This window comes from Trichechus manatus, unplaced genomic scaffold, assembly GCF_000243295.1.
Source record: "Trichechus manatus latirostris isolate Lorelei unplaced genomic scaffold, TriManLat1.0 scaffold00209, whole genome shotgun sequence".
In the NCBI taxonomy this organism is placed as follows: domain Eukaryota; kingdom Metazoa; phylum Chordata; class Mammalia; order Sirenia; family Trichechidae; genus Trichechus; species Trichechus manatus.
The window spans coordinates 2,025,642-2,052,755 of NW_004444145.1; the positions used below are offsets into that span (position 1 = coordinate 2,025,642).

General features: G+C 41.2%; 1 protein-coding gene across 2 annotated transcripts in view; it reads left to right on the forward strand.

The window, feature by feature from the left end:
• Positions 1-1,552: 1,552 nt before the first annotated feature.
• The window catches only part of DIP2B (disco interacting protein 2 homolog B), a 258,083-nt gene continuing 232,521 nt past the window's right edge, over positions 1,553-27,114 (forward strand). Inside the window, exon 1 of one of the 2 annotated variants that reach the window (XM_023742402.1) lies at positions 1,553-1,786. In XM_023742402.1, coding sequence (XP_023598170.1) covers positions 1,687-1,786 — 100 coding nt within the window. In that variant the 5' untranslated portion in view covers positions 1,553-1,686. The remainder of the gene's footprint in view (positions 1,787-27,114) is intronic. The other variant, XM_004388322.2, reaches the window with a different exon arrangement.

A 27,114-nucleotide genomic window follows, 5' to 3' on the forward strand; every position in this document is an offset into this window, starting at 1 on the left:
AACAATGGAATTCCTTATGAAGGGGAGCTTTGGTATTGAAAAAAATAATCAATACTATAAAAGAAAGAATATGAGTGACAATTTAAAATATCTGTCCCAGTAGTTCCCTGTAAAAATACACAAATGTTTGGACACCTTATACTGAATTAAAATAATATTTTTGGAACATCTATTAGAAAAAAGACTGAATTCCTCACTTGCAAGTCTTTAGAAGGCTAGGCAGGAGGAAGTAGATCCCCTCTTCCAGTCTTAAATGCTATAGCTGAACTGGGACCAGGAAGCCCCAGTGGAGGAGGCCTGTGATCAAGTCTTTAAAAATGGGTTTAGGCCACAGCTAAGAAGTTTCCTGAATACAATCAAATACTTTGAGAGACAGACTAGCAGGGATGGGGGGTCTGAGGACCATGCTTTCAGGGGATATCTAGGTCAACTGGCATAACAAAGCTTATTAAGAAAATGATCTGCATCCTACTTTGGTGAGTGGCGTCTGGGGTCTTAAAAGCTTGCAAGCGGCCATCTAAGATGCATCAATTGGTCCCAACCACTTGAAGTAAAGGAAAACAAAGAACACTAAAGACACAAGGAAAGTATTAGCCCAAGAGATAGAATGGGCCACATTAACCCGAGACTTCATTAGCCTGAGACCAGAAGAACTAGATGGCGCCTGGCTACCGCCAATGAATGTCCTGACAGGGAACACAACAGAGGGTCCCTGATGGAGCAGGAGACAAGTGGGGTGCAGAACTCAAATTCTAGTAAGAAGACCAGACTTAATGGTCTGACTGAGACTGGAGGCGCCCCGCAAAGCACGGCCCCTAGACTCTCTGTCACCCCAGACCTAAAACAATTTCCGAGGCCAACTCTTCAGACAGGGATTGGACTGGACTGTGGGACATAAAGTGATACTCGTGAAGAATGTGCCTCTTAGTCAAGTAGATACAAGAGACCAAAGGGCCAGTTTCTGTCCAGAGGTGAGATGGGAAGGCAGAGAGAGTTAGGAGCTGGTTGAATGTTCATGGGGAATCGGGGCAGAGGGGAGGAGTGTGCTGTCGCAGAATGGGGTGAGAGGTTGGGGGTCTCATAACAATGTATGTAAAAAAAAAGAATTTTGTATGGGAGACTAACTTGAAATGTCAACTTAATTGAATTACAACAATAAAAAAAAAAGACGTAGTACTTAAAAAAAAATGAGTTTAGGTCTCAATCAGAGGAAAGCAGCGAAGGGCAAGACAAAGACATCCACTACTAAGTGAAAGGAGCAACTGAGCAACATCTGGGAAAAGTAAGGCCCAGATCCTCTGAAAACTCTTTGCTCATGTGAGTTCGTAAAAGGTAAAGGCTACTTAACCCACGCGGTGGTAAAGCAGACGTCTGCACCATGAGCCCATTTCGCGGAGAATTCGGGGTGAATGGCTTCTGCTCGTCGTTTCAGGGGCTTCCCAGTAGACGGCGCCGTAAGCCTGCACGCCCTCGGAGTGATTTGGCTGCGGAGGCGGTGCGTCCTCCGGCCCGGGGGCGGAGCAGCCGCGCTCACGTGACCCTCGCTCATGGCGGTGGCGGTAGCGGCAGCGCTGGTGGCGTTCGGCAGCCGGAGCCGGATCCTGTAGCCGGGGTGTGGACCCGCGTCAGTCCGTCGCTTCTTCAGTCCCCTCTCTTGTCTTCCGGAGTGTGGCTGGCGGAGCTGGGATGGCGGAGCGAGGCCTGGAGCCCTCGCCGGCCGCGGTGGCGGCGCTGCCGCCTGAAGTGCGGGCTCAGCTGGCGGAGCTGGAGCTGGAGCTCTCGGAGGGTAAGAGCCAGGCGGGGAGAGCGCGCGACCTGGGCGCTCTGCGGATCGAGGGAGAGTCGGGAGAGCGGGTCCCCGCCGCGCGCCCTGGTGGCGGTGCAGGCGAGTGGGGAGGAGAGTGCAGGAAATCTGGCTTTGGCTCTGAAGGGTTGTTTTCCCTCCTCCCCCACCACCTGAAGTGGGTTTCCCGTGTCTTTCATTGTTTTCTCTTGGAGGGGGTAAAACAAGGGCTTGGGGGAGAGGTGCTCCCCAGGCCCGGGCTCTTTGCGCTCCCTGCCCCCCAAAGCCCAAGACAAAGCTACGCCCTCCTGCTTCTGCCCGGGCGTCTGGGCAGGGTGGGGGTGAGTACTGCCAGTAGGGTGGCTGACAGCTTTCTCCTTTCCTCTACCTTTCGAGGGGAGGGCTCTACGCCTATCTTTCACTCCCATCTCCCCTCCACCAAAAAAAAGAGAAAGACACATGAGAAATCCGCAGCATTTCTTCTTCCGCCTTTAACAATGCGAGCTGCCTCCCCAGTGACAGGAGTGAGGCAGAAGCAGGGTGAGCCATTGAGGGTCATAGGGAGATTAGAAGCAGTGGCATTAATCCAGAGAGAAACACGGTGCTGATTTTAGAACGACCAGCTTTGTCATAAGGTTTTTTCCTGGTGCCTGTTTTCGGGCTGAATTTTCCGCATCTGATCACCTTTTGGAGTATTTGAAGAGGGAAGGAAAGGTGGCTACCGGTTATATGCAAATCCTCGCTGGCACCTCTTTTTTTTGACAGTGAGTTGGTACAAGGAGGGTAGGAGGGTTGGATTTATTTTGAGAATTACGAGAATGGAATACATGAAGCTACTATTGTTAGAGAATTCCCTTGGACAACAATGAGAGAAACCCGGAGCTCTGTCGTGGGCATGTGTTCAGGCTTTTGCAGTTGTGATCAGTTCTCTGAAAAGTTCCCGTTTTTATCCCAGGCTGCCTTCGAGACAAAAGCAGCATTTTCTCCAGGCTTGATATCAGTACTTTGGTGGTGTCCTCAGAGTTGACTATTCTTATTGAGTTCCTTGCCAAAGGCCCTTGTCCACTAGCATTATTCAAGTGGATTAAAAATTGCTGATTAGAAGGGAAGAAGGTGACAGGTTCCCAGGAGAGTGCTGACTTTTTGTTTACTTTTCAAGAGATTATATAGTTTTTTTCCTGCTCAGAATCCTTTACACTTAGAAACCAGAAGTAGTTTTGAGTATTATAAACCCAGTCAGGCATTGAAGGAAATAATTATTTTTTAATAACCCTTTTATATTTTCCCAGTGTATAGGGAGGTGCTGTTTTCACCTGCATTTAATTACCAACGTATTATTTTTCAGTTAAGCAATTGGGAAGTTATTCTTTGGCCAGTCTCCAGAATCACTGGTGGTAGATGAGTTTGTTGATGTGAAGTGTTTGGGAAGATAGGAATCCTTTGGGCTTTTCTGCCCAGCGATGTCTTTGGTTGAAATATTCACCAGGTGGATCCAGTTGCAGACTTGCATGGCTGAGCCTTAGATTATAATTTTCTGTAAAGTTTGTTTGTTGTTGTCGTTTTTTCCACAGTGGGCGACTTTTGCAGTACCATTGGTTCTGCCTCTCAAGATATCTCTTTCTTCTCTTAGACTAAAGTGCACTGTCATTGAATTTGCAATGACTTCCATTCAAATCTGACTCTTAAGACAGTTATTTTATAGTAACAAATAAGCTGGTTTTAATTAGCCAAAAAGAGAGAGGTTTTGCTTGTCTGAGCTAGATTAAAAATAGGAGTTGGTTGCTTTTACACAGGGTGGGAAATCCTGGAAGCTCCTCCTTCTCGGTACCTTCCAGCTGATTACTGTTTACGGTTCTCGGTGTGTCTAGAGATGATTCTGAGGAACTATTTCCAGGGCTCAGGACTGATTAGCTCACCTTTGTCTCTTTCAGAAAGATGTGAAGCGTCTACAAACTGTGAATGCTAAGGCTTAAACATTTTAAGGATAAGTGCATGATTTGCTTTCCAGTGCAGGGTTGTTTTGGTTGGCATATGACTTAGTTTGAATTTGTTTCTTCTAGGCTTGTAGTACATTACCCTGTACTATACTGTACCCTGTACTCTTTTAGCAGTGGATAACTCTGAATACAATACAGTTGAAAAATCTTGCTCCTGTAGTGTCAGTATTTTGGCCATCTCTCTGTCTTACTCTCAATTAAAGTACACAGGATGGTTGACTGGAGAAGTAGGTAGACAGGCCAACTTACTAGGATGCAAGTGAAGTTAAAATAGCCTAATAGCCCACAAATCTGTGTATCATGGTGCTACTTGTGATGTTTCTAGCATATTTTGAACTGACCTTTTTTAAAAAAAAAAAAAAATTTCTGTATAATTACTTCTCTGACAAAAGTACTTTTTTCCTTCTTAAAAAAAAAATCGTTTTTAACTGTGTATTTATTGTGCCTTGCTGACATTGGTGCATTTTCTCATTTCTCTATTTTATTGTTGTTTTAGGTTTCAGGCTGTAGTCGGTTCTAGTTAGAGCAATAGTCTAAGCTGTACACTGTTAAATATTATTTGTGCTTGCCTGTATTTTCAGCTGCAGGCTCTGGTCATAGATTAGCCAACTCTGTGCTGGAATGCAGGTTTGTGTCTCCATTGGGCCATTTGCTGCAGAGCGTGTTGCCGAGCCTTTGGGATTGTGTCTCGTGTTTCAGGCAGGTTACCACGGACTTGGTGGTTAAAACCTTCTGCTTCTGCACCATAAAGAACAGCCTGCAACTGACTGGGGAATCCTTTAGAAATTGAATTTACATATAATCAGGAGCTTTTCTATAGACAAGTTGAATAGGTAGGAGGTTTCTACAAATATTCCCACGTTTGAAATTTTTTTCATTATTCACATGTATTATTACTGTTATTATATGTTTGACAATAAGCTTTGTTGTCTGAACTTTATTCAGGGATTACTCAGCTATTTGGTTGTTTTACTCTCCCTTTTTTATTATGCTTTTGTCAGTGTTTGCACATAAGGTCGCAGTAAAGGTGAGAATTGTTTAAATCTGTCCAGTAATACGGTATTTTGCATAATGATCTTTTTTCTTATACATTATGTTACTTGAGCTTTACTACAACTTCATGACTAGACAGAGCACGTATTATTACCATCCCCCACCACACTCACCTTTTCTTGTTTGGTTTAACAGAAGGAAAAGCTTGGACTCAGAAAGGTTAAGTGTTTTATCTAAAGTTACACATCTAATAAATGCCATTATGCTAAGCTGCCTTGTAATTGTGGCATCTGTTACTGTCGAACGATTTAAATATCTTTACTGTTACGGCACACACTATTAACTCTAATCTTTATTCTTAGGTAACGCTACCAAACAATTGTCTGTCACAATTCCAATAGTTCTGTTGATTCTCCTGAAATCTCTTTCAAATCCATCATTCATGTGTTCATTTCAGCAGGCATTTATTTTGTGTTGACATTTATTTTGTGCCTACTATGTGCTAGGGAGGTGTCCTGATGGTGTAGTGGTTAAGAGCTTGGCTGCTAACCAAAAGGTCGGCAGTTCGAATCTACTGGCCTCTCATTGGAAACCCTATGGGCCAGTTCTCTGTCCTGTAGGGTCGCTACGAGTTGGAATCGACTCAATGGCAACGGGTTTGTTTGTTTTTTGCCAGGGATACAGAGCTGAGCAGGATCCTGTTCTAGCTTTCAAGGAGCTCCTAGTCTAGTAAGGAAATCAGTACCAACGATAGATATATATTGAGGCTGCCTTCCAAGGAAAGAGGAAGCTATCTGGTTTGTCGTCGTGGTGAAAAAGGAACAGCAGAGTACCAGAAATAAAGAATTGGAGTGTGTGGCTAGTGGAGCAGGCTGTGATTTAGCCTGTGCAGTTCGTTTGTAAGTGTCAAGGTAAGAAGGGTGTTAATCCCATACCTCTGTGACGTGTCGGAAGGAGCCCAAGCCTTTCAGTGTCTGAGAACAGTCCAAAGATGACAACTGGAAAGGTATTTAAAATAAAATAACACTTACAGGAAGGGATCCTCCCTTTTCTTGTTTGAACACTTCTCTGAGCACAAATGCAACAAACACAGTCACATCCTCCCGTTCTCCTGTCCATTTCATCGCATGACTCGGCAGTCCTTAAAGCGTGGCGCAGGGCCCACCTGGGAGTTGAAGTGAATTTTCTTTATGAGTGGGGAAGAGGGAACAGTTGAAGAGGAAAAGGGAGGTCTAATTTATACAAAGACACTGCACAGAAATTGTATTTTACAGTCTCAGAAGTGGGCAAGTAGAATTAAACCGCCAAAAAAACTAGTAAATCACTGAATCACTCCTCGCTATGAGTCGGAGTCGACTCAACGCCAGTGGGTTTGGTTTTGGTTTGTTATCTTTAGTGGGAAACTGGACTCCGCCTCCCCCCAAAACAAAAGCCAAACCCATTGTCGTTGAGTTGATTCCCACTCATAGTGACCTGATAGGACAGAGTAGAACTGCCCCATAAGGTTTCTGAGGTTGTAATCTTTATGGAAGCAGACTGCCACATTTTTCTCCTGTGGAGTGGCTGGTGGATTTGAACCACTGACTTTTCTGTTAGCAGCCAAGTACTTTAACCACTGCATCACTAGGGCTCCTTGAAACTGGGCTGCTTCCCCACAAAATACAGAGCATAGTCATAGATTCACAGGCTAGCCCTTTATCAGAAAGTCACATGAAGTAGTTATAAAAGCAGCTTTAACAACTGTGCCACAAGAGCTTCTTGGGAGGCTATAGGTGGCACAAACTTTTTGTGTTCAACTGCTAACGTAAAGGTTAGTGTTCAAACCCACCCAGAGATACTGTGGAAGAAAAGGCCTGATGATCTGCTTCTGTTAAGATGAGAGCCTAGAAAACGCTATGGAGTGATTCTACTCTGTAACACATGGGGTTGCCATGAGGCGGAATCGACTCAATAGCAACTAACAACAACATACCCTTCTTAGGAGTCCCTGGCTGGTGCAAACAGATAAGCACTTGACTACTAGCGAAACGGTTGGCTGTTGGAATACACCAGAGGCGCCTTGGAAGAAAGTCCTGGCTATCTACAGCTGAAAGGTCACAGACATTGAAAACCCTATGGAGCACAGTTCTACTCTGACACACATGAGGTCACCATGAGTTGGAATTGACTCGATGGCAACTGTTTTTTTGTTTTTGTTTTTAGTACCATTCTTAACTTTGGAACTCATATTTAGGAATTGCTGTCAAAGCGTGTGGCACCATTCCTTTGAAAATCCTCATCACGGCAAATTTTAATTCTTTGATGGTGGATTTTCATTGCATAGATTACTTGGAATCAAGTATAGAAAAGCTGATTAATGCTCTTTTGGAGCCCAAACTAGTTGCGACTCTAAAAAAAATTAGAGTGATGGTAAACTGATTTTACTTGTGGCCATTAAAAAAAACAGAGTGCTTGTAAACTGGTTTTGAGGGCAGTTCCAGAAGAGAAGTGACAGACAAATTCATTGGAAGAGTAACTTACATTACTGTAAAGAATGGTGCTTGTTTGGATACCCAAGTTCCTGTGTGTCTTTTGAAAAATCAATCTTGTTACAGTCCGTAACACTGAGCTGGATTTTTTGAATAAGATTATTAATCCTTCACTCTTAGCCCAGCCTTTGGTTGTCACTTTTTTTTCCCCTGGCCAGTGTAAGGCTTAGCACCTCGGGGTCGAAAGTTTACATGATTGGCTAAAGAGGGCTTTCACACTATATTGTATTATAGTCACCGCATGTCCTCTCCTATGATTAATTCAGGAATGTTCTTTGAAACCCTCTCTCCCTCATGTCCACACAATTTTTTGCAATTCTTTAAGGGTTCAGCTGAAGTACTACCTTGTTTATAAACCTGTCCCTGGCCTCTGTGATCTCTCTCACTCCAAATATTGCAGCACATATGGTTTATATCAATCATGTTGTCATACTATATTTTCTAATTATTTAAATTTGTTTTTCATTTTACCTCAATGTAAAGTTTTTTAGAGCACATTCATATCTTAAAACTAAAAAAAAAAACAGTCTTCGTTATTTCTTTCTCATTTTATTTTACAAGTACAGTGCATTTTTGCTCACTTCAATTTGATTTGAATTGAAAACTAAAGTCTCTGTCTTGAGGATTTGATTTTGGCATGAGATGAGATGTCATATGAGAAGCACAGGTTTTGGCATCTGGAAGGCCTGGGTCCAAGTGCTGGGCTTACCACTTATTAGCTCTGTGACCTTGGACAAACTGTCTAACCTCCTTAAAAAAGGAATGATAACCTCGTTAAGGTTGTAAGGAGGTTTAAAATGGGGTAAGAGGAAAAGAGCTGAGTGTAGTGTATCGTATGCAAGGAGCACTCATGCATGTAATCTTTATTGTTACTGGTAGTGAATGGATGCATAGTGAGTTGGCTGTTTTTAATATCTTATAAGACTTAGTAGAATATGGTTATATATGAGATGATGATTGGAATCAATTTGTATATATATATTTTAAAAGTAAGACTCGACTCCATCAACTGTTCTTGTCGACACCCTACACCCTTGGTTCAGCACATGTTGGGGCACTGCGAGCGGTTGATTAGAGCAGAAAAGAGTAGCTGGTTTGTTTCATACAGATGTCTGGTATACATACATTTCTGAGCTTGTAGATTCAGGCACAGTGGCTCTGAAGTTTAAGCCTGGTTTCTGAGACTCAAGCATCTATAAGATATGAAAAGGCACGTGTGGATCCTCAGAACCTCTGAATAGTTTTTAACTCTTCTATTCTCGGCCACCATTTGCCCTTAGTGAACAGGTCTTTTCAGTTCCTCCTTGAAAACTTGTCTTGTATCCTTTCTTCCTGAGTTGCCCTTACCACCAGCCTAATTCAGTCCTCTACCTTCAGACCTAACTGGTCTGAGTTTTAGTCTCCCTTCAGCTCTAGATTGCTTTTTAATCTTTTAAAAATATTACTTTTATCTAAAACCATTGCTAAATCTAAGGTGGTGTATCACTCTTTGTCCTTAAATTCTAAGTTTCCTAAAGATAGGGGTGGTCTCCTATATTCTTTATCCTTAGGTTCTAAGTTGGTGCTTTTGCACACATCAAATAGTCTTTCTTTTTGATTGATCGCATCATACAGGTTTAAGTGAGAGATTTTCATATCTTTGTGGTTATAATGAACAAAATGTATTCCAGGGGTCCCTAGGTGATGCAGATAGTTAAGCAGTGGACTACTAACCGAAAGGCTGGCATTTCAAACCCACCCAGAGTTGTCTTGGAAGACAGTTCTGGCGAACTGCTTCTGAAAGGTCACAGCCTTGAAAACCTGGTGGAGCAGTTCTGCTCTGCACACATGGGGTCTCCATGAGTCGGAACCCACTTGACGGCAACAAACAGCAACAACACAAGATATGTTCCAGCGTAGATACTCTTCTATGAACAGGACAGGTTCTGTAAGGCCGTTTCTTTGGAATTCACAGCTGACGGTTGGAATCTTTGGACACATGAGTTGCCTTCAGCTGATCCGGAAACTCTCTGAAATTGTATGCAGAATTTTGAGTGTGAGTGATTTTTTGTGTTTCTTTTGCGAACAGGGTTTACGGCTTTCATCAGTTTCTTAAGGAGGCCTGTGAAGCCAAGTTAAAAACCAAGCTTACCTATTACCTTTCTTTCTCATGAGCTTGTAAAGCCAAACTCTCTCAGCTTCCCTCCTTCGCACTTAACAGACTTATCTGTTGGTTCCCAGCCATATCCCCTTTCCCTCTTTTCTCAGAGGAAGAAATACCCTCCTCCTGTTCTAAGGTGTAGTCCTCTGACAGTGTTCTTAGTCTCATCCCTTCCCCTCTCTTCTGGGATCTTGGGATCTTGCTTCATTGATTGATCTGTTCATTCATAGTCTTTTTGTCTTTGTCTCTTTCTCTCATCTTCAGCCTCTCACTTAACAGTTGAATCTTGGCTCCTTGCCTTCAGCCTATAAATATGCTCAAGTTTCTCCCATCTTAAAAAGAAAATCTTCCCACAGTCTCATATTGGAATCTGCTTACTCTCATGTACACACATACTCCCTCTCTCCACTGTAGCCTACATTTCCTTTCTCTTATTTCTTACCTTTGCTGACTCTTCAGTTCATTGCTTCTGCCTCATCAAGCCCTTGAAACAACTGTCTCCAAGGCCACCAAAGATTTCTAATTTCAGATGGAAAAGTACCTGCTGGATATGGCTTCTTTCTCTGCAGCATTGGATACTATGGGTCATTATCTATATGAAGCTCTCTGCTTCCTTAGCTTTTATGGCATTGTTCCCTTCTGGCTCCCTAACTGTTCCTTCTCATCTCCTCTCTCAGGCTTCTTTTTCTCTCCCTTCCTCCTGAGTGGGGATGTTCCCCAGTTATCTGTCATTATCCTTCATCTCACTTCACATACACTTGCTGAGTAAGCTCATCCATGCCCAAGACTTTCGTTGTCACGGCTGCACAGATGGATCCCTAGTCTGTATCTCTGTCCCTGACTCTCCTTTGCTCTGGACATCCCATGGCTACCCCTCCGGCAGCTATAACTCAGTAAATCCAAAACTGTACTCCCAGTTTCACTCCCTTTTCTGTCCTGGCAACCTGTCTTTCCCTAGAAATTCCCTACTTCAGAATGTTCATGTTAAACCATGTCCAGTTACCCAAGCAAAAAAAAAATCGTGGGTTATTCTTAACTTACAATGGGTCGCTAAGTCCTATTGATTCTACTTCCTCGTCTCCATTCTCGTGTTGTATTCGTTCAGGCTCTTACCATCTCTTGCTTAGACTGTTGTGGTAATCTCCTTGCTTGTCTGCTTGCCTCCAGTGTCCTCTCCCTCTAATTTCATCCTTTCTACACTACAATGGAGTAATCATTCTGAAACACAAATCTGATTGTATCCTTTTCCCCCTTTACATATTTTCATTGTCTTTCTCCCATCCACAGGGTAAAATCTAAGCCTCATTAATGGACCAAGGAGCCAAATGGTTTGTGCTCAACCACTAATCTAAGGGTGGCAGTTCGAACCCACACCAGCAGCTCTATGGAAGAAAGGCCTGGCAGTGTGCTTCCATTAAGATTACAGCCAAGAAAACCCTGTGGAGCAATTCTCCTGTGTAATGCATGGGATCACCATGAGTTGGAATTGACTTGAAGGCAATGGGTTTTGTTTTGTTTTTTTAGTGTACCATGACCTGCCTTCCTTTTTAGTCCCATTTCCTGCTCCTTCCATGTTTTTCTGTATTCGCGAGCCATGCCAGTGACTTGCATTTCCCTGAGTGTACTGTGCTTTCTCCCTTCCATGCCTTTGTACACATTCCTTTCTCTGAAATGCCCACTTTGGCATGTCCTTACCCTTTTTCTGCCTGAATAATTTCATTTCCACTCAACGTCTTGTGAGAAGCCAGGCTTTCCTAAGCTCTCTAAGAAGATCTCTGTGTAAGTAGCTGCCAGTTATCGAGTGCCTATTATGTAACAGGCCTTGTGCTTATAACTTTATATATCCTGCCTGGCCAGTAAGTGAGTGCTGAATAAATAGCTACTATTATGATAATGAAGGAGCCTGCATGGCAGAAGTGGTTGGGGGTCAGCTGCTAACCTAAAGGTTGGCAGTTCGAACCCACCCAGTGGCTCCATGGAAGAAAAGCCTGGTGATCTGCTTCTGTAAAAATCACAGCCGGAAAAACCCTATGGAGCAGTTCTACTCTGTGACACAGGGTCGCCATGAGCCTGGGACTGACTAGAAGGCAGCTAACAACAATTATGATAATGATGATTAGAGAACTGAGCTAACAAAAAGCACCTGAACACGGTGTGGAATGCAGTCTTTGCAGATCCCACCCTGTTGTTACACGTGACTTGATTGTTCCCCTCAGCACCAACAGCAGCATTTGTAAAGCATGACACTGGGGAGAGAGCACTGGACTTGAGAGTCATATCGAACTGGGTTCAAGTCCTTTCCTGCTGCCTACTGTGTGACCTTGAGCAAGACTTTGAAATGTGCGTCTAATCCTAACAACTCAAGATAGTGTGCCATTTCCATTTTACAGATGAGGAAATTGAAACATAGAGACTTGTCAAAGAATATGAAGTCTGAAAGTACAGTGTCGTGTGGTTGGAAGCCAAGTGTATTTGGCTCCAAACCTCATGGAGTTTCCACACTGCAATTCTGCTGTCTCCATCTGTTTGAATCGTACATTTCAAGTGATTTTGGCACAATTTTTTTTTTTCCCATTTTAACTGGTGGGATCCACTTTCCATAGGATACAGCTTCTGTCTTTGAAGTTTTGAGGGTAGAGCTCCCTGGAGGGAGAAGAATGAAACTATTCTCTTATTCTCAGAGAACTAGGTAGGCATAGGATTGTAGTTGGTTATTACTGAACCAGAGGGGTTAGCACTCTCAATTATGTCTGGGGGGATTTACTTCGTGTCAGACTAACGGCTGGCAAGACGTGACTTCCCTTTTTCTTAAAAGAACAAAAAATGTTTGGACATAATTCTAAAAGACTATCTATAAAGTGAAAGATACTTTTATGTGCTTGAAATTTAATTTCTCTTCCTTGAGTAGAGATGGAAATGATGAGAAACTGAAAAGGGGAAACCCGTGAAGAAAATATTTTAGATGCCACACAGGCCGTCCCTAGATTAAAACCCATAGGCCTGGCGTCTTTGAAAGGCCCTTGGAGCAGTTGTATAGTAGTCTTGAGCTTCTGGGCTATTGACACAGGGTTTTACTTACATTCTGGTGCAGAAATAGTTTTTATCCTTTGTCCCCGTCCATGATAATTAATAGTTAAAAATTAATGTACAAACTAATGTAGGTATTTCTTAAGTGACATACTGTGTTCTCTTTAATTGCTTTTCGTTGGAGTCATTTCTTTTTTTGTAAAGGAGTGGTGCTCTAAAATCTCCTTATTTTCAGACTATTTCTGACTGCTATTGCTTTTAGGGATAAATTAAAGCATTTGTAATAGTTTTCTTTTTTTAAGGGCCCTGGACTATATTGTCTTAAGTTATTCACAGACTAGAACTTGTGGGTTTTACCTCAAGTCAGCAAGAATGAATTTTATGGCACAGACCAGTCTGTCACAGGGTCTCCTTTTAAAAAATGAACCCAGCTTGAGTTAGGTAGAAGCTTCTGATAGTTTCTTGTTTAGTCAGTCTGTGACTAAGGCAAGCAGACTGTCTTAAAATGTTAGAGTTGTTATTCTTACTCTATTGGACTTCCTCTCTGACTTAGAGAAACTTTCATTTTTTAATTTGAACTTGTAGAAAAAGCATTGGTATGCGTTTTCCTCCCATAGTTCTTTGCTTGTTTTACTTCAGGGAGACCGAGGGAAGTACTAGAAGGTGAACTTCCTGTTGAAAAAGATCTTCCTCATTTGGTTGGTTCTCTGAGCTCTGATCTCTACTGTTACCCCTCTATTATAGCTATTTTCCAAATTATCTTAAAGTTAGGGAATTATCATTTGTGTATGTATTCATATCTCCCTTAGTAAGCTGCTTGAGTATAGTACCTAGTTTTGAGCCTAAGTGCTTTTCAGTACTTATTCAACTAGTGAACAAATCTAGACTGTGACCAACCTCCCTATCTATTCTTATTTCCTTGCTAGTCTCTGATAGACTTCTCTATTACAGTCAGACTGGTTTCCCCACTCTTTTTCCTGAAAGGCTCATTCCTACCTCTGTGCCTTTCCAGTGAGCATTTTCTTTGCCAGGACTGCCTTTTGTCCTGTTAAAATCCTATCCATCTCTCAAGGACTAGCGGGTGTCTCCCTCATCATGAAACCAGCTGACTGCTCTAGTTCACGTTAATCTCTTCTATCTTGAGACTACTGTTGTATTACAGTAATGCAGTTTAACACTTAACTGACCACTGTGTGTTTGTTTCATTTATGTTATTTTTGCCTCTTCAGTTTATATTTTAGGTTTCTCGAGTGTAATGATAAGGTCTTCTACATTTTATGGCTTTTACATGTCTATTGAGGTGCTGAACATATCAGTATAATAAAATGTATTGAGCACATATGTATGCAAGATCTACCAAGAGGGTGTGAGATTCATAGAAGGCAGATTCCCTGATCTCAAGGAGCAGGGAAATAGAAAAATCTAGTAACTTCTCAATAAATAGGTGTTGGGGTTTTAAAAATATTGTCGTTTGAACAGTTATAAGCATTTGTATTCCTCTTTTTGATTTTATGCTTGAATGATAAAATAGGATTCAAACAGTCTCATTTGAAATGATTCCTGGGAGATGGCAACTTGACTACATCTCTGCTACCTTTTTTTTTTTTTAACTGAGTTCACGCGAAATAACGATCATGAAGTTTAGAGCAAAAAAAAAAGGAACTCATGAAGGTGGAGTTAAAACACTTGGAGGATAGATCCAGGGAGCCTAAGATGCAAGTAATAGGAATTAAGAGAAATAAGCAATAGAAAAAAAATTCCCTGAACTGAAAAAAGACTGCAGATTGAAAAAGACCACAGATGGAGTGAGCTTACTGTGTTCCAGGCAAGACTGATGAGGAAAGGCACAAACCTAGGCATATTCTGATAAAATTCCTGAATTCAGTGATAAAGAAAAAAATCTTACAAGCTCCTAGATAGAAAGATAAAGTTGAAACAACAACAAAACAGATTATTCTTATTTGCAATATAATACTAGAACTTTGATGATGGTTGGAAAAACATCTGCAGACTGTTTGAAGAAAATATCCACACTCCAGTAATTCTGTGGGCAGTCTAGAAATTATTCACCTTGCAGGGAAATGAAAGCTCTGTGTGATTGCTCAAGGATCAGAGATTATATCACCCAAAGACTCCAATCTGAGTAATATACTCTAACCAGACAGATATACCAAACCAATTGCCCTTTGAGTTGGTCCGGACTCATGGTGACCCCATGTATGTCAGAGTACAACTGTGTTCCATAAGGTTTTCAATGACTGATTTTTCTAAAGTAGATTGCTAGGCCTTTCTTCCAAGGCACCTGTGGATGGACTTGAACCTCCAACCTTTTGGTTAACAGTTGAGTGTATTACTGTTTGCATCACCCAGGGACTCCATATACCAAAGAGACCCTAAAATAGGAGGAGAAGAGAGGAAGGTGATCGGCAGTGGCCTTTGAAATACATGTAATTAGATAGATTGAGAATGACAAGGAATGTGTAATGTGAATGCTAAGTAAGGATCCTTGAAATAGAAGATACGTACTGCAACGGAAACCAAGTAGTGTGAATGAAATATTCTAAATGATTTCAGCAAAATTAGATATTGCAGGAAGGAGTAGTGTGAGGGTGAGTAGGAAGTAAAAGCATTCTTTGATATCATTAGGATGTGTGAGGGGTGGAGGAAGTATGGGAGTGGACTGTCTTGGTGAGTAGAAAAAGTATTTATAATAGCATCAAAAATTATAAAATACTTAAAGATACGTGTCACAAGACACAGGATCTTGATGAAGAAAATTGTAAAATCTTAGTAAACACAAGCAAGAACTGAAAAAATGAAAATACCATATTCTGGAGGGGAGACTAAATACATAAATTCAAAGAAAATCCATTTAGAACTCCAAGGGAGATTTCTTCTGTTGAGTTGGGGGTGAGGAATTAGATAAAATGATCTCGGTTTTCATATGGAAGAATAAATGTTCTAGAATAGTTATAAAAATTCAGAAACAGAGTAGTGAGGTGGTATTTGCCTCACCAGATATTAAAACATATTCTAAAATTACTGTAATCAAAGCAGTATGGTCTTAGCATTTGAATGAGGGGTGAAGGAACAGAATAGACTGCCTGAATCCTTGTATATGCAGGAAAAGCAGTTATGAAAACATGAAAGTTTAATTAGTTTAGATCATCTATCCCAGTTGTCTCAAATTAGAAAAGATTTTAAAATCAATTGGCTAGGACTCCATTGGAAAAAAACAAAACAAAAAACCAAACCCGTTGCCGTTGAGTCAGTTCCGACTCATAGTGACCCTATAGGACAGAGCAGAACTGCTCTATAGGATTTCCAAGGAGTAGCTGGTAGATTCAAACTCCATAGGACATCAGAAAAATTGAAATTCTTATAGTTCTGTTTGTCCTGCTGAGAAGAGTATACTGTAACCACGAAGAGCCACTTCCTTTGCAGTATCTTCCTAGTGCCCTGTACTGACAAAGTTTAGCATCGTGACAACTGGCATAGGAAAAATATTTGAAGGGCCCATCTCAGTTTTCGCAGAGCAGGCAATGATGGGTAGATTTCGAGTTGAGCAACAATAAATTGATAACTCCCACATCTTTGGTGTCCCTTTTTCCTTCAACCCACCTCTCCATATCCAGTCCATGAGTAAGTCTTTTTGGTGCAACCTTGAGAATATATCCTGAATCATCTTCTCTTCATCATTAATCACTGCTAATCATTGCCTTGTCTATGTTAGTACATCCCTTGCTTTGGTAGCTTCTTACCTGGTTACCTTGCTTTCTGCTCTTGCCCCTCTTAAATCAAGTTTCCACATAGCATCTAGATCTTTCAGATCTGTAAATCGGATCATATTGCTTCCCTGCTTTACAACCCTTCTATGGATTCTCTTTGTCTTTAAAATAAAATTCTAACCCCTTTCTATGGCCTAAAAGGCCTACACAGTCCTGTCCCGTCATCTCTTCCCCTCATCCAGTGTGCTCAGTGACACTGGCTGTCTCTTATTTCTCTCCTTCCTTCTTTCCTCCCCTTTTCTCCTTCTTCCCTTCCTTCTTCCTCCCTACCTCCTTTGCTTCTTTCCATTCTTGCTCCCTTCCCTCTTCCTTTTATTGATTCAGCAGGTATTTATTGAGTGCCTACTATGCACCACATGGAGCTCTGGTGGCACAATGGTTAATAGCTCAGGCTGCTAACCAAAAGGTCAGCAGTTTGAATCCACTAGCTGCTCCTTAGAAACCCTATGGGATATTTCTACTCTGTCCTGTAGGGTCACGATGAGCCGGAATTGACTTGATGACAACGGGCTTGACTTGGGCTACTATATGCCACATGGGTGCAGATGGTACCAAAAAAAAAAAAAAAAAAAACCATTGCTGTAAAGTTGATTTTGACTCATAACGACCCTATAGGACAGAGTAGAACTGCCCCATAGTGTTTCCAAGGAGTGGCTGGTGGATTTGAGCTACCAACCTGATTTTGGTTAGCAGCTGAGCTCTTAACCACTGCAGCTGGTACAGCAATGGTTAGAGTAACAAAATTCCTGGCCCTTATGGGACTTACCTTCTAGTAGAAAAACCAGTTGCCCTTGAGTCAATTCTGACTCATGGTGACTCTGTATTTCAGAGTAGAACTGTGCTACATGGATTTTCAATGGCTGTGATTGTTCAGAAGCAGATTGCCAGGCCTTTCTTCAGAGGTGCCTCTGGGTGGATTTGAACCACCAACCTTTCGGTTAGTAGCCAAGTGGTTAACCATTTGCAGGAGTAGTCAGAAAATAATAAGTAATATATATTGCCTGGAGCTCTGGTGGTACAGTGGTTAAGAGCTTAGCTGCTAACCAAGAGGTTGGCAGTTTGAATCCACCGGCTGCTCCTTGGAAACTCTAAGGGGCAATTGTAGTCTGTCCTACAGGGTCGCTATGAGTTGGAATTGACTCGATAGCAACGGGCTTGGTTTTGGGTTTTTACATATTGCCTGTCAGATGGGAAAAATTCAATGGAGAAAAAGTGTGAAGCGGGATAGAGAATACTGGGGGTAGTGGGTACAATTTAAAATAGGGTAGTCAGGGAAGACCTCATTGTGGGATGACATTTGAACACAAACCTGAAGGTGGTGAGGTTTTCTTCCTCTCGCTTGAAATCCTCAGGCCTCGTTCCTTGCATTTCCTCTGCCAGAATGCCCTTCTCCAAGCTCTGTGCCTTCTTTCTGTCTCAGCTCAAAAGTTACCTTCTCAGAAATGCTTTCCCTGACCACCCAGGTAAAATTAACACCCCTTCCCGTCATTCTTCATCTCATCACTGTCTTAACTTCTTTTCTTCCTATTTTTAGTTTTCTAATTAATGCTTGCCACTGTTTGAATTTATCTCGTTCATGTTTATATTCACTTATTATCTGATTTTTCCCCAGTAAAATGTTAATTATGTGAGTGCAGAGACCTTGCTGCCTTGTTTCCTGGTGTCACCCAGTGCATAGGGTAGAAGACCTTTAGTAAAACACTTGTTCAGTGAGCAAATAAGTTTACAGGGAGAAGATTCCAGTGGGATTCCTTAGATGGTGACAGCTTTAAAGAGTAAAGAAGTATATGGGTCTTGTCCCCAGGGCCTCTGCCAGGAATGAAAAGTGGCCAGGGCTGGACCGCAGAGGCCTATGATGTTTCCTGGTATTTGGTTAGTTTAGTATGTTTGTTTGTTTTTCCTTTGTTTCCCTCATCTGTTTATCTGTGCCCTCTGATTTTACATGTGACTTTTATAGTTGGATGATACATTACAACTTTTCCATTTTATCAGCCTACCTGGCTACTTTGCTTAATTCAATTCCTGTTTATTATGCAAGTACTTAACAGAACGCACAGCACCAAACCTGGTTCAGTGCTTGTATCAGAGCTGGAGTGACGCCGCTGCATGCCTCTGTCCCCCAAGTATGGGGACAGACACTTCTGGTTGTTTGTTGTGCTTTGCCATGCGTTAAGTCCCTTTTTCCTCTCCCACATGTATTACCCACAGGATCTGATCTGAGACATAAGTTGATTGTGCGGGTTTTTCTGCAGACCGGACACTTTCACCAACCTTCATTTTGATTTAACTGGTCCTGGTTGGGAAAACTAAATATTTCACATGCCTGGTTTTCCAGGATTTTTCCTTGGCTACATTATATCTTTGCAAAATGTTGGAAAACCAGGGAAGTAAACTGTTTAGCCATATGGTAAATACTGGATCTGTTGAACTAAGTCAGACCTTTGGTTGATTTATTCTAGTATATGCAAACAATGTTTTAGCAGTGGGCCAACTAGCTTTCTGAGGGTATTCGTGGGTCACCCATAATACGTCCCACTGTACCCATAGAACATTTCTTAGATCCTGTAGACTTAAGGTGCCTGTTTGAGTACCTGTGTCCAAGATATTGTTGAAACACTAAAATTATTATAGTTTTGCTCATAGGATAAATACAGTAAGATCTCAGAAATTCCATTTGGGGTTTATTATTATGCTATCATAAACTTTGAGTTTAGCTCTGTGGCTGAGAAATAGAACTTGTGAAGCATTTTAATAGTTAAGATTATCCTATTTTAGTAATGATTAGAGGAAACATGATTAAGATGATTACATGTTAACTAACAGATTTACCATTGTCAGAATAAGTAAAATGCTCAGAACCCTGAATTTGATTTATTTTCTAATTTTTTCTTACAATTGTAGGAAAAAAAATGCTTTTCATTGTAGCTGGGGATTCTTTCCTTTTTGTTTGTAGTCAGTTTTAGTTGTCTCAGTTTCCTTATCTGTAAAATGAGTATAATAATAGTATCTGCCTTATAGGATTGTTGTGAGGACTAAATCAGTTAATACAGAGAAGTATGGTAGTTAGAACAATGCTTGGTGCACAGTAAGCACTGTTTAAGTCTCTGTTACGACACTATGCCACTGTGTTATTTTATATTGTTAAAATTCCATCTATGCAGGGGTTATGATTAGTGAATTAAGTATCTAAACTGGGTATATGGACCCAAATTTGGTTTCTAGACTGGTCTAAAACAGGAGCATAGTTAAAACCATGAGAATAAATGAGTTCATCCAGGAAAGAAGACTTTGAGTGAACAGAGAGAAGGATTTCAGACAGAGCCCTAAAGAATGCTAACAATTAAGGGATGGGCAAGAGAAAAAGAAAGCCTGAGAGATTAGAAAGAAGTGACTGGAAGTTTAGCAAGAAAACCAGAGGAGAAGGAAAATCCAGAGAGTTTGGGGACCAGGAGGACGAAAGAGAGGGAGTAATCTAATGTTGCTGTAAACTCATGAATGATAAACTCAAGGTTCAGATGGATTCCTTGGATTTAGTCACAGGTGATTTATGAATTTGATGAGAGTGGTTTTAATACAGTGGTGTGGGGATCAGAAGCCAGATTACAATGGGAGTAAATGTGAGGAAATGGATGAATTTCAAAAACAAAACAAAATAGCTTTCAATAACTTTGACTTTGGTTAGGAGGGGCAGCAGATGACAGTAACTTTCTTTAGTGTTTTGGAGAGATAGGTACCACAACAAGTATCTTTATTACATAGTAAATATCATAAAGAAGGCGTGTACAAATACTGAGGGAGCATAGGAGAAGGACATCTGTGTACTTGGAATATTCAGGGGAAGGATTCCCTGAAGTAGTATCACTAGGGCTCAGACTTAATAGTTGAATAAGTGTTCAGTGGGCAGACAGACAAGGGGAGAGGGATACTTTAGGTTTGGAGAAAGGCATGGATTTGTGAATCGTTGTACCATGTTTGAGGAATTATGATGATTTAATCACCACTAGAGCATAAAGGGCAAGCTCGGTAGGTCCAATAAGCCCAGACAGGTAGGGAGGACTGAGAGCATGACAGGTGGGGGGTTCCTTGTGGGCCATAAGCCTTAAAGTTCATTCTGCAGGCTCTTGCTTCCCAGTGGGGGTTTGTGCTGTTTGTGCCAAGGATGCTCAAAGCTGTACGGTAAACATGGTACAGCTTCCTGGAGTATTCATTTAGTTGATTTTTGGGGAAATTATTGCTGTATTAAAACACAAATATAATGCAGAAGCTAAGACTAAAATGTAATCTTAAATTTTAAAATGAAAAATAGTGTGTTTTGCCATAATGGCTTTGCCTCTTTAAACCCTTCTTCCCCCATCACTTTTTTCAGGTGAAAGTTTAAAGAGCATCCATATAGGTCATGTGAATCATTGAAAAATTGTAAGCAGGAGTGGATGGCATTTGTGTTTGGTCAAGATAACCCTAGAGAAGGATAGTTTCAGGCTGCTGTGTAACAAAACCAAAGGGTACCATTCACACAGAGTACAAGGCAGTAGTCCTGAGTAGATGAGGACAGGGCAAGGGGCCAAGGTAGGGCAGGTAGACTGATAAGACTGAAATGAGCTTGTGGTCTCTGCAGAAAGATTAGGGAAAAAGGAATGAGAAGAGGTATTTAAGGAGGCAGAGTTGGTGAGACGGTGTGGGGAAGGAGGAGGGCACATAGAATGTGCTGGAAGAGCCTAGGCTGACTCCTGGTTTTCTGGGTTAGATACCTTGAGAGGAAAGATGGCACCAATTCCTAACACAGGGAATAGAAGAGGAAGAACGTTTTTGGGTATGGGAGAAAATAAATTCAGTTTTACTTACTGAATTTGAGAGGTCTTTAGAACATTTAAGTGGAGAGCTGTACCAGGTGGTTTGGAGCTCTTTAGAAAGGTCTGTCCTGAAGATACACATTCAGTATTCCTCAGTGTGTATCCCTGATGATGGATGCTGTGGGCATGAGTGAGGCTGTCTAAGGCGAGTATTATTAAGTGAGAAGAGGCTAAATATAGAGCTCTGGGAAGCATCACCATTTAAGGGGGAAGCTGAAGAAAAGGAACCTGACGGAGTGGTCAGAGAGGTATGGGTGGCCAAAGAAGGAGAGAGAAAAGAAAACAAAGGAATAGGGAACTTCAAGAAGTGTCTGTCGTTGCAGAGAGTTTATAACTCTATTGTTGTGAAGTAATAAATGGACTGAGAAATGTAATTGAGATTTACAATTAGAGGATGTCATTGGTCATGACCTTGCTTGAGCTGTTTTAGTGATATTGGTGGGGCAGTAGGGAGGCTGAAGTTTGACAGTTGAGTAAGGAATGAAAAGCAGAAGAATAAGTGGAAGTAGAGGCCGGCGATGTCCTGCCTTTCAAGCTTGGCTGTGAAGTAAAGGAGAGAAAGAACAATAGTTAGAGTGAGATGCTTATACTGTGTTATGGCTCTCTCCCCACTAGAAAGTAAGTTGCATGAGGGCAAACCTTTGTTTTATTCACTACTTTATGTCCAGTGTCTAAAAGAGCTCCCAGCACATAGTAGGTACTCAGTAAGTATTTGATGACTGAATTAATGAATTATGTTAAGAAGGGAGAGACTTGAGCTTGTTCATTTGTAGGGTGGAGGAACAAGAAGTCTTGGAGAAGAGGGGCCGAAAGGCTAGAGTAGAAAGCATGTGATGGAACCAGGTCTCCACGAGTCAGGAAAATTTGGGATCCCAAGTGCTGCTGGAGTGATCATCCAGGATACCAGGAGTGACTCCTTTCCTGCTGAAACAGAAGGAAAGGAAGAAAGAATGGGAGCTGTTAGGGATTGAATTGTGTCCCCCCAAAATATAAATCCTAACCTCTGTCTGTGGTTATAATCCCATTTGTGAATGGGTTGTGTTTGTTATGTTAGCACGGTCAGGTTATGTCAGTGAGGACTAGGTTATGTTTATTATGCTAATGAGGCAGGAATAGGGGTATCTTGAGTCAATCTCTTTTGAGGGAGAGAAACAGAGATGGGGGAAGAGAGATGCCAAGCCACATGAAGATCGCCAGGAGCAGAAGCTCAAAGAGACAAGGACCTTCCTCTAGAGGGAGAGAAAACCTTCCCCCTAAAGCCGGCACCCTGAACTCAGACTTCTAGCCTCCTAAATTATGAGAAAATAAACTTCTGTTTGTTAAAGCCATCCTCTTGTGGTATTATCGTTATAGCAGCACTAGGTAAATAAGACAGGAGCAGAGGCAGATATTTACAGGTGGTGGAGGAGGAAGGCGAGGGAGTTCTTTCCTGATGGCCTCATGAATATTCTCTCGGTTAAAAATAAATCAAGAATGAATGTTATGTATATGTCCTTGGAAAATGCTTTGTGAAAACATACCAAAACCCCACCCCGTTTAAGTGGCTGTGCTTACATGGAAAGTTATAGACATATAATTGTAGACACACATAGGTTGTGGTCAGTGACTGAAGGGTAGGTGAGGTAAGGATGTGCCAGAGAGGATGAGTAAGAGTAGATGAGACAAGAGGTCTCTAGTCTCAGACATTAATGTAGGGAGTGGCTGTGAGATGAGAGAAGGGAATCCATGCACCTGTGAGAACTCATGTCATTCTGCTTCAGAAATAATATGGAGAGCAGGAGATTGCCCTTTAAACTCTCAGGGAAGCGGGGAGAAGGAAAAGCTGTGAAAGAGGCTCACTTTTTCCTGTCTGAGATAAAATGAAGAGGAACTTGAGCCTTGTGTGAAATAGAGTAACTCTTTGTTACCTACCACCTCCTCCAGTCCTCATGAGGCTGGTTTTCCAATGATTTATTTCTGGTTCATTTGACCTACTTCCCCAACTTTTGACAACCTGTTACCTAAATTGATTGTCTGTTGAGAAGCAAAGGTAGTAGTGGGAAAGAAGATGTGACAGTGTCGCAGTGAGTCATAACCAACAAGACATGACCATGTTTGTTTTACCTCATCAGATTTTATCGAGAATTAATTGAAAGAATATAAAATTATCCATTTTGCTTTAATTAGCAGTTGTTCAGTAGTAATTTCTCACTTGTTCAGGATTCTCTATTTTCAGTCTAACCAAGTTCAAGACTACAGGTTTCTTAGGAACTTTCAGAAAGTGAAAGGAGATGGGTAAGGATGAATCTTCTAGTCTTTTAGACTTCTAAACTTTAGTTGAAGTGAAATAACCCAACCAAGCTGATTTTTTTTCTTACCAGCCATTATTGCAAATCAACTACTGTACAGGACAGGGTAGAGTTGGACTTGAGTTCTGGCGGCTTCTGTTTTTCCATTTCTCACATGTTAAAACATGTTCCCTGTAAAGTGAGCTGAGGATACTTCAGAAAGGAAGCAGATTCAAGAGTAAGAGGGGGTTTTGCCTTAGAGTGAGTTGCAGATTCTAATCACCTATTTAACTGCCCTATCAGGGAAGACAACTTTATAATGTAAAAAGCCCCTGCCACTTTTTTGGAGATGGGGAGAAAGAACTTTTTTGTCTGACAGAAGGTGAAATCAGAGATTGACTAAGATACAATTGAAACTTGAAATTATCACAGTTGGCTCAGTATTTAGAATTTATGTTTTTCTAAGCCCTCCCACTTCTGTTCCAGGGTGGGGGAAAACCCTGTATGCTCCATCTCATTCCCTAAAATTCTCATTTTTTTTAGCCATTAGTTGAATAGTTAGAACTCCAGTTAGGCATTTATTTGGAGAAGAAAAAAGTGACTTTGTCAGCTTTTCAGGTAGAACTCAGGGAGCAACAGAATCTTCTCGTCTATTTGGCATCAACACGCTAAGGAGCCATTTCTCATTTTTGTAGAGAACTAAGTTATAGCCAGATCGCTACTTTCTTGGAATTTTTATTACCCTTCTTACACATTCCCATTTTTATTGGCTATTATGGGACATGACTGGGAAAGCATTCTGAGATGAGAGGTCTTCAGAGGCAGTGAGGTAGCATGGAGAAAATCAGTGAGTTTGGGTCCCACTTCTGCTGTTTACAAGTTTTGTGACCTTGGGCAGGTCATTTAACCTCTCCTAGCCTCTGGAAGTTGAAGTGGTTAGATGAGAGAATGTAGTTCTTTCCAGCTCTTAATTTCTGAGATGATCTATGATTCATTATGTTTATGAAAATGATATTCTATTTTAAATTCATTGGGGCAGCTAGTATTTAAAAAAAAAACTATTATAGTGGAAAGGATAAAGAGAAATATAAGCAAACAAGTATAAAACAACCCGATAAATATTATAAAAGATAAATACACAGGATGCTGAGGTGGGGTGAGGGGGGATACATAAGGAGGGAAATTCAACAAAAGCTGTAAAATTTTGCCGAGAGAATCACCATTCCCTAACTTCTCTTCAGTCAGTGAAAACTTACATGTTGAGCTTTTTTAACGCAAGGTGTACAAGTAATTCAGGATGTGTGCTCTTCTTGCTTTGGCCTAGTGAGGGTTAGGGGGCAGGGCTTTAGTTCTGACCCTATTATATTTTACAGCTTTTGTTGAATTTCCCTTGTTATGTATCTCCCTCTACCCTCTCACCCCACCTCAGCATCCTGTGTATTTTTCTTTTATAATACTTGTCAGGTTGTTTTATAATTGTTTGACTGGAAACCATATCTTATTCATCTTTGCTTTCCCTATTGTAGAAACGTTGAGGAGAAGAAAGATGTGAGCAAATAGGTAGAGGCAGAAATCAAAGATGGCTTAGATTTTGAGTTTTGGTAACTGGGAGGATGATAATATACAGAAAACAACTGAGGTGCTGGTTTGGGGAGGAAATTTTGAATATTATTTTGGACATGATGGAATCTACGTCAGTGGCAGTACATTCAGGTAGACTGTTTAGTAGGCAGTTAGACATGGTGAATTATATCCTGGAGTGGCTGAAGGATTTGGGCATCATCTTCATGAGTTTCAATCAGGGTGAATCAGATCTTTGAAAAGGGAAAGTAAAAAAAATAAAAGCTAATGGAGATTACCTATGTTTAGGAGACTAGAGGAGAGAGAAGAGTCATCAGAGGTGTCAGGAATGAACACAGAAGTGAGAGGTGGACTGGGGTGGGTAGTGCAGTGCCATGGAAACCACTAGAAGAGACAGTGTTAAAACTGTAGAAAGGTAAGGAGAATTAGATGAGGGAATGCAGATGATTTGATTAGTCATCTCTGGTCCTGTGGCTGAATCAGAGGCAAGATTAAAAAAGATGATGAGGACATAGAAACGATGAGCTTAGGCTTCTCGTTTTGAAGTTGGGAAAAGGAATGAAAGAACAAGGGCAGTTTCAAGGGAGTATTTACTTATTTTACATTATTATTATTAGTGATAGTACTTGGGGGTACTAGGAAATCTTTATAGGCCTAGGGGACAGAGGTTGGGAAAAAGAAGAGATGAGTGTGCTGGCTTGGGAGTCTCGGACACAGCTTTAGACCCTTGAGGGGAGAAGAGGTTGAGCTTGAGAGTGGGACAGCAGGGCTGCGGTCCTGTGGAGTGGAGGGAGGAGCACCTCTTCTCTGAAACAGGAAGAAGGGTTCGGGTGAAAAAATATATTTGAGGAGAGGAAGTTGGTGTCGGGATAAAAGAAAAAGATTCTTCAGAAAGATGGAAGCATAGGGGTTTGAGAAATGTGAACAGAATTAAAGGAGCGGCAGTAGGGGAGCTTGATAGGAGTGACTGAAACAATGAAAGCGTTATCATACTAGTGAGGCTGGGGTCCGTCTGGTCAGCATGAGTTTGGAGTGGACACAGTTGTGTGCCTTTTGTGTAGAGCTATGAGATCAGGATGGTCTATAGATCAGTAATATAAATATTGATGGCCCCAAGGATGACAACAGGATCTGGGGTCTAAGGAAAGCGGAAGCCGGATTATGAAATGAGAATGTGCTGTGAGGAGTGGTGGGCTTTAGTGGTGACCGCAGTGCAGTTGACCTTGACTTCACAGTTGAAACTGTCCTGTGTTGTTGATCACTCAGCATTTCTATGCTACTGTTTGTGTGTGTATATATACGAAGCAGAAAAAAGATTGTCTTCTTTAAGGGTTCAAAAAACCAAAACCAAACCCACTGCCATTGAGTCAATTCTGACTCATAGCAACCGTATAGGATGGAGTAGAGCTGTCCCACAGGGTTTCCAAGGCTTCAAATCTTTTTTTACAGAAGGAGACTGCCACATCTTTCTCCCGCAGAGAAGCTGGTGGGTTCGAACCGCTGACCTTTTGGTTAGCAGCTAAGTGGTTTAACCATCGCACTACTAGGGCTCCTTTCTTAAAGGGTTATTGAGGTGGAAGGTGTGAAAAAACTTGGAAGAATACTATGGATTTTTTCCATTAATTAAAAAAAAAAAAAAATTAAATGGCATGTTAACCTAGCTGAAAAATTAACTAATATGACATAAAAAATATCCACACACACACCCCCATATGATCAGGCCCACTTTCCAAAATATAACCACTTTTGGTCAGTTTTAAAGTTCTAGTAGTTAATAGTATAACTTTAAGTAATATACTGTGTTAACTTTAGATTGCATCTGTTGATTACCTTCAATGAACAACGAGAAATTTACTCATTTTTAAAACTTTTTTCCTCCGGATTTTTTTGTAGTTATAGTATTGTTCTTATATTATCAAAGTGAATACTGTTTATATTCTCTTTAGTGTAAGAAGAATTAATCTTCATGCTGTGTCTACAGATTGAGTCTAAATATTTACACTCCATAAATACAGTTTTTGCAATATCATGATTAAGTAAATATTACTTCAGAACCTAGATGTGCTGCTGGACCCATGGAGAAAGAAATGTAATGCTTTATCACCAAACCCAAGTATCAAGATCTAGGGGATCCTTTTTTTTTTTTTTTTTTTTTTTTTT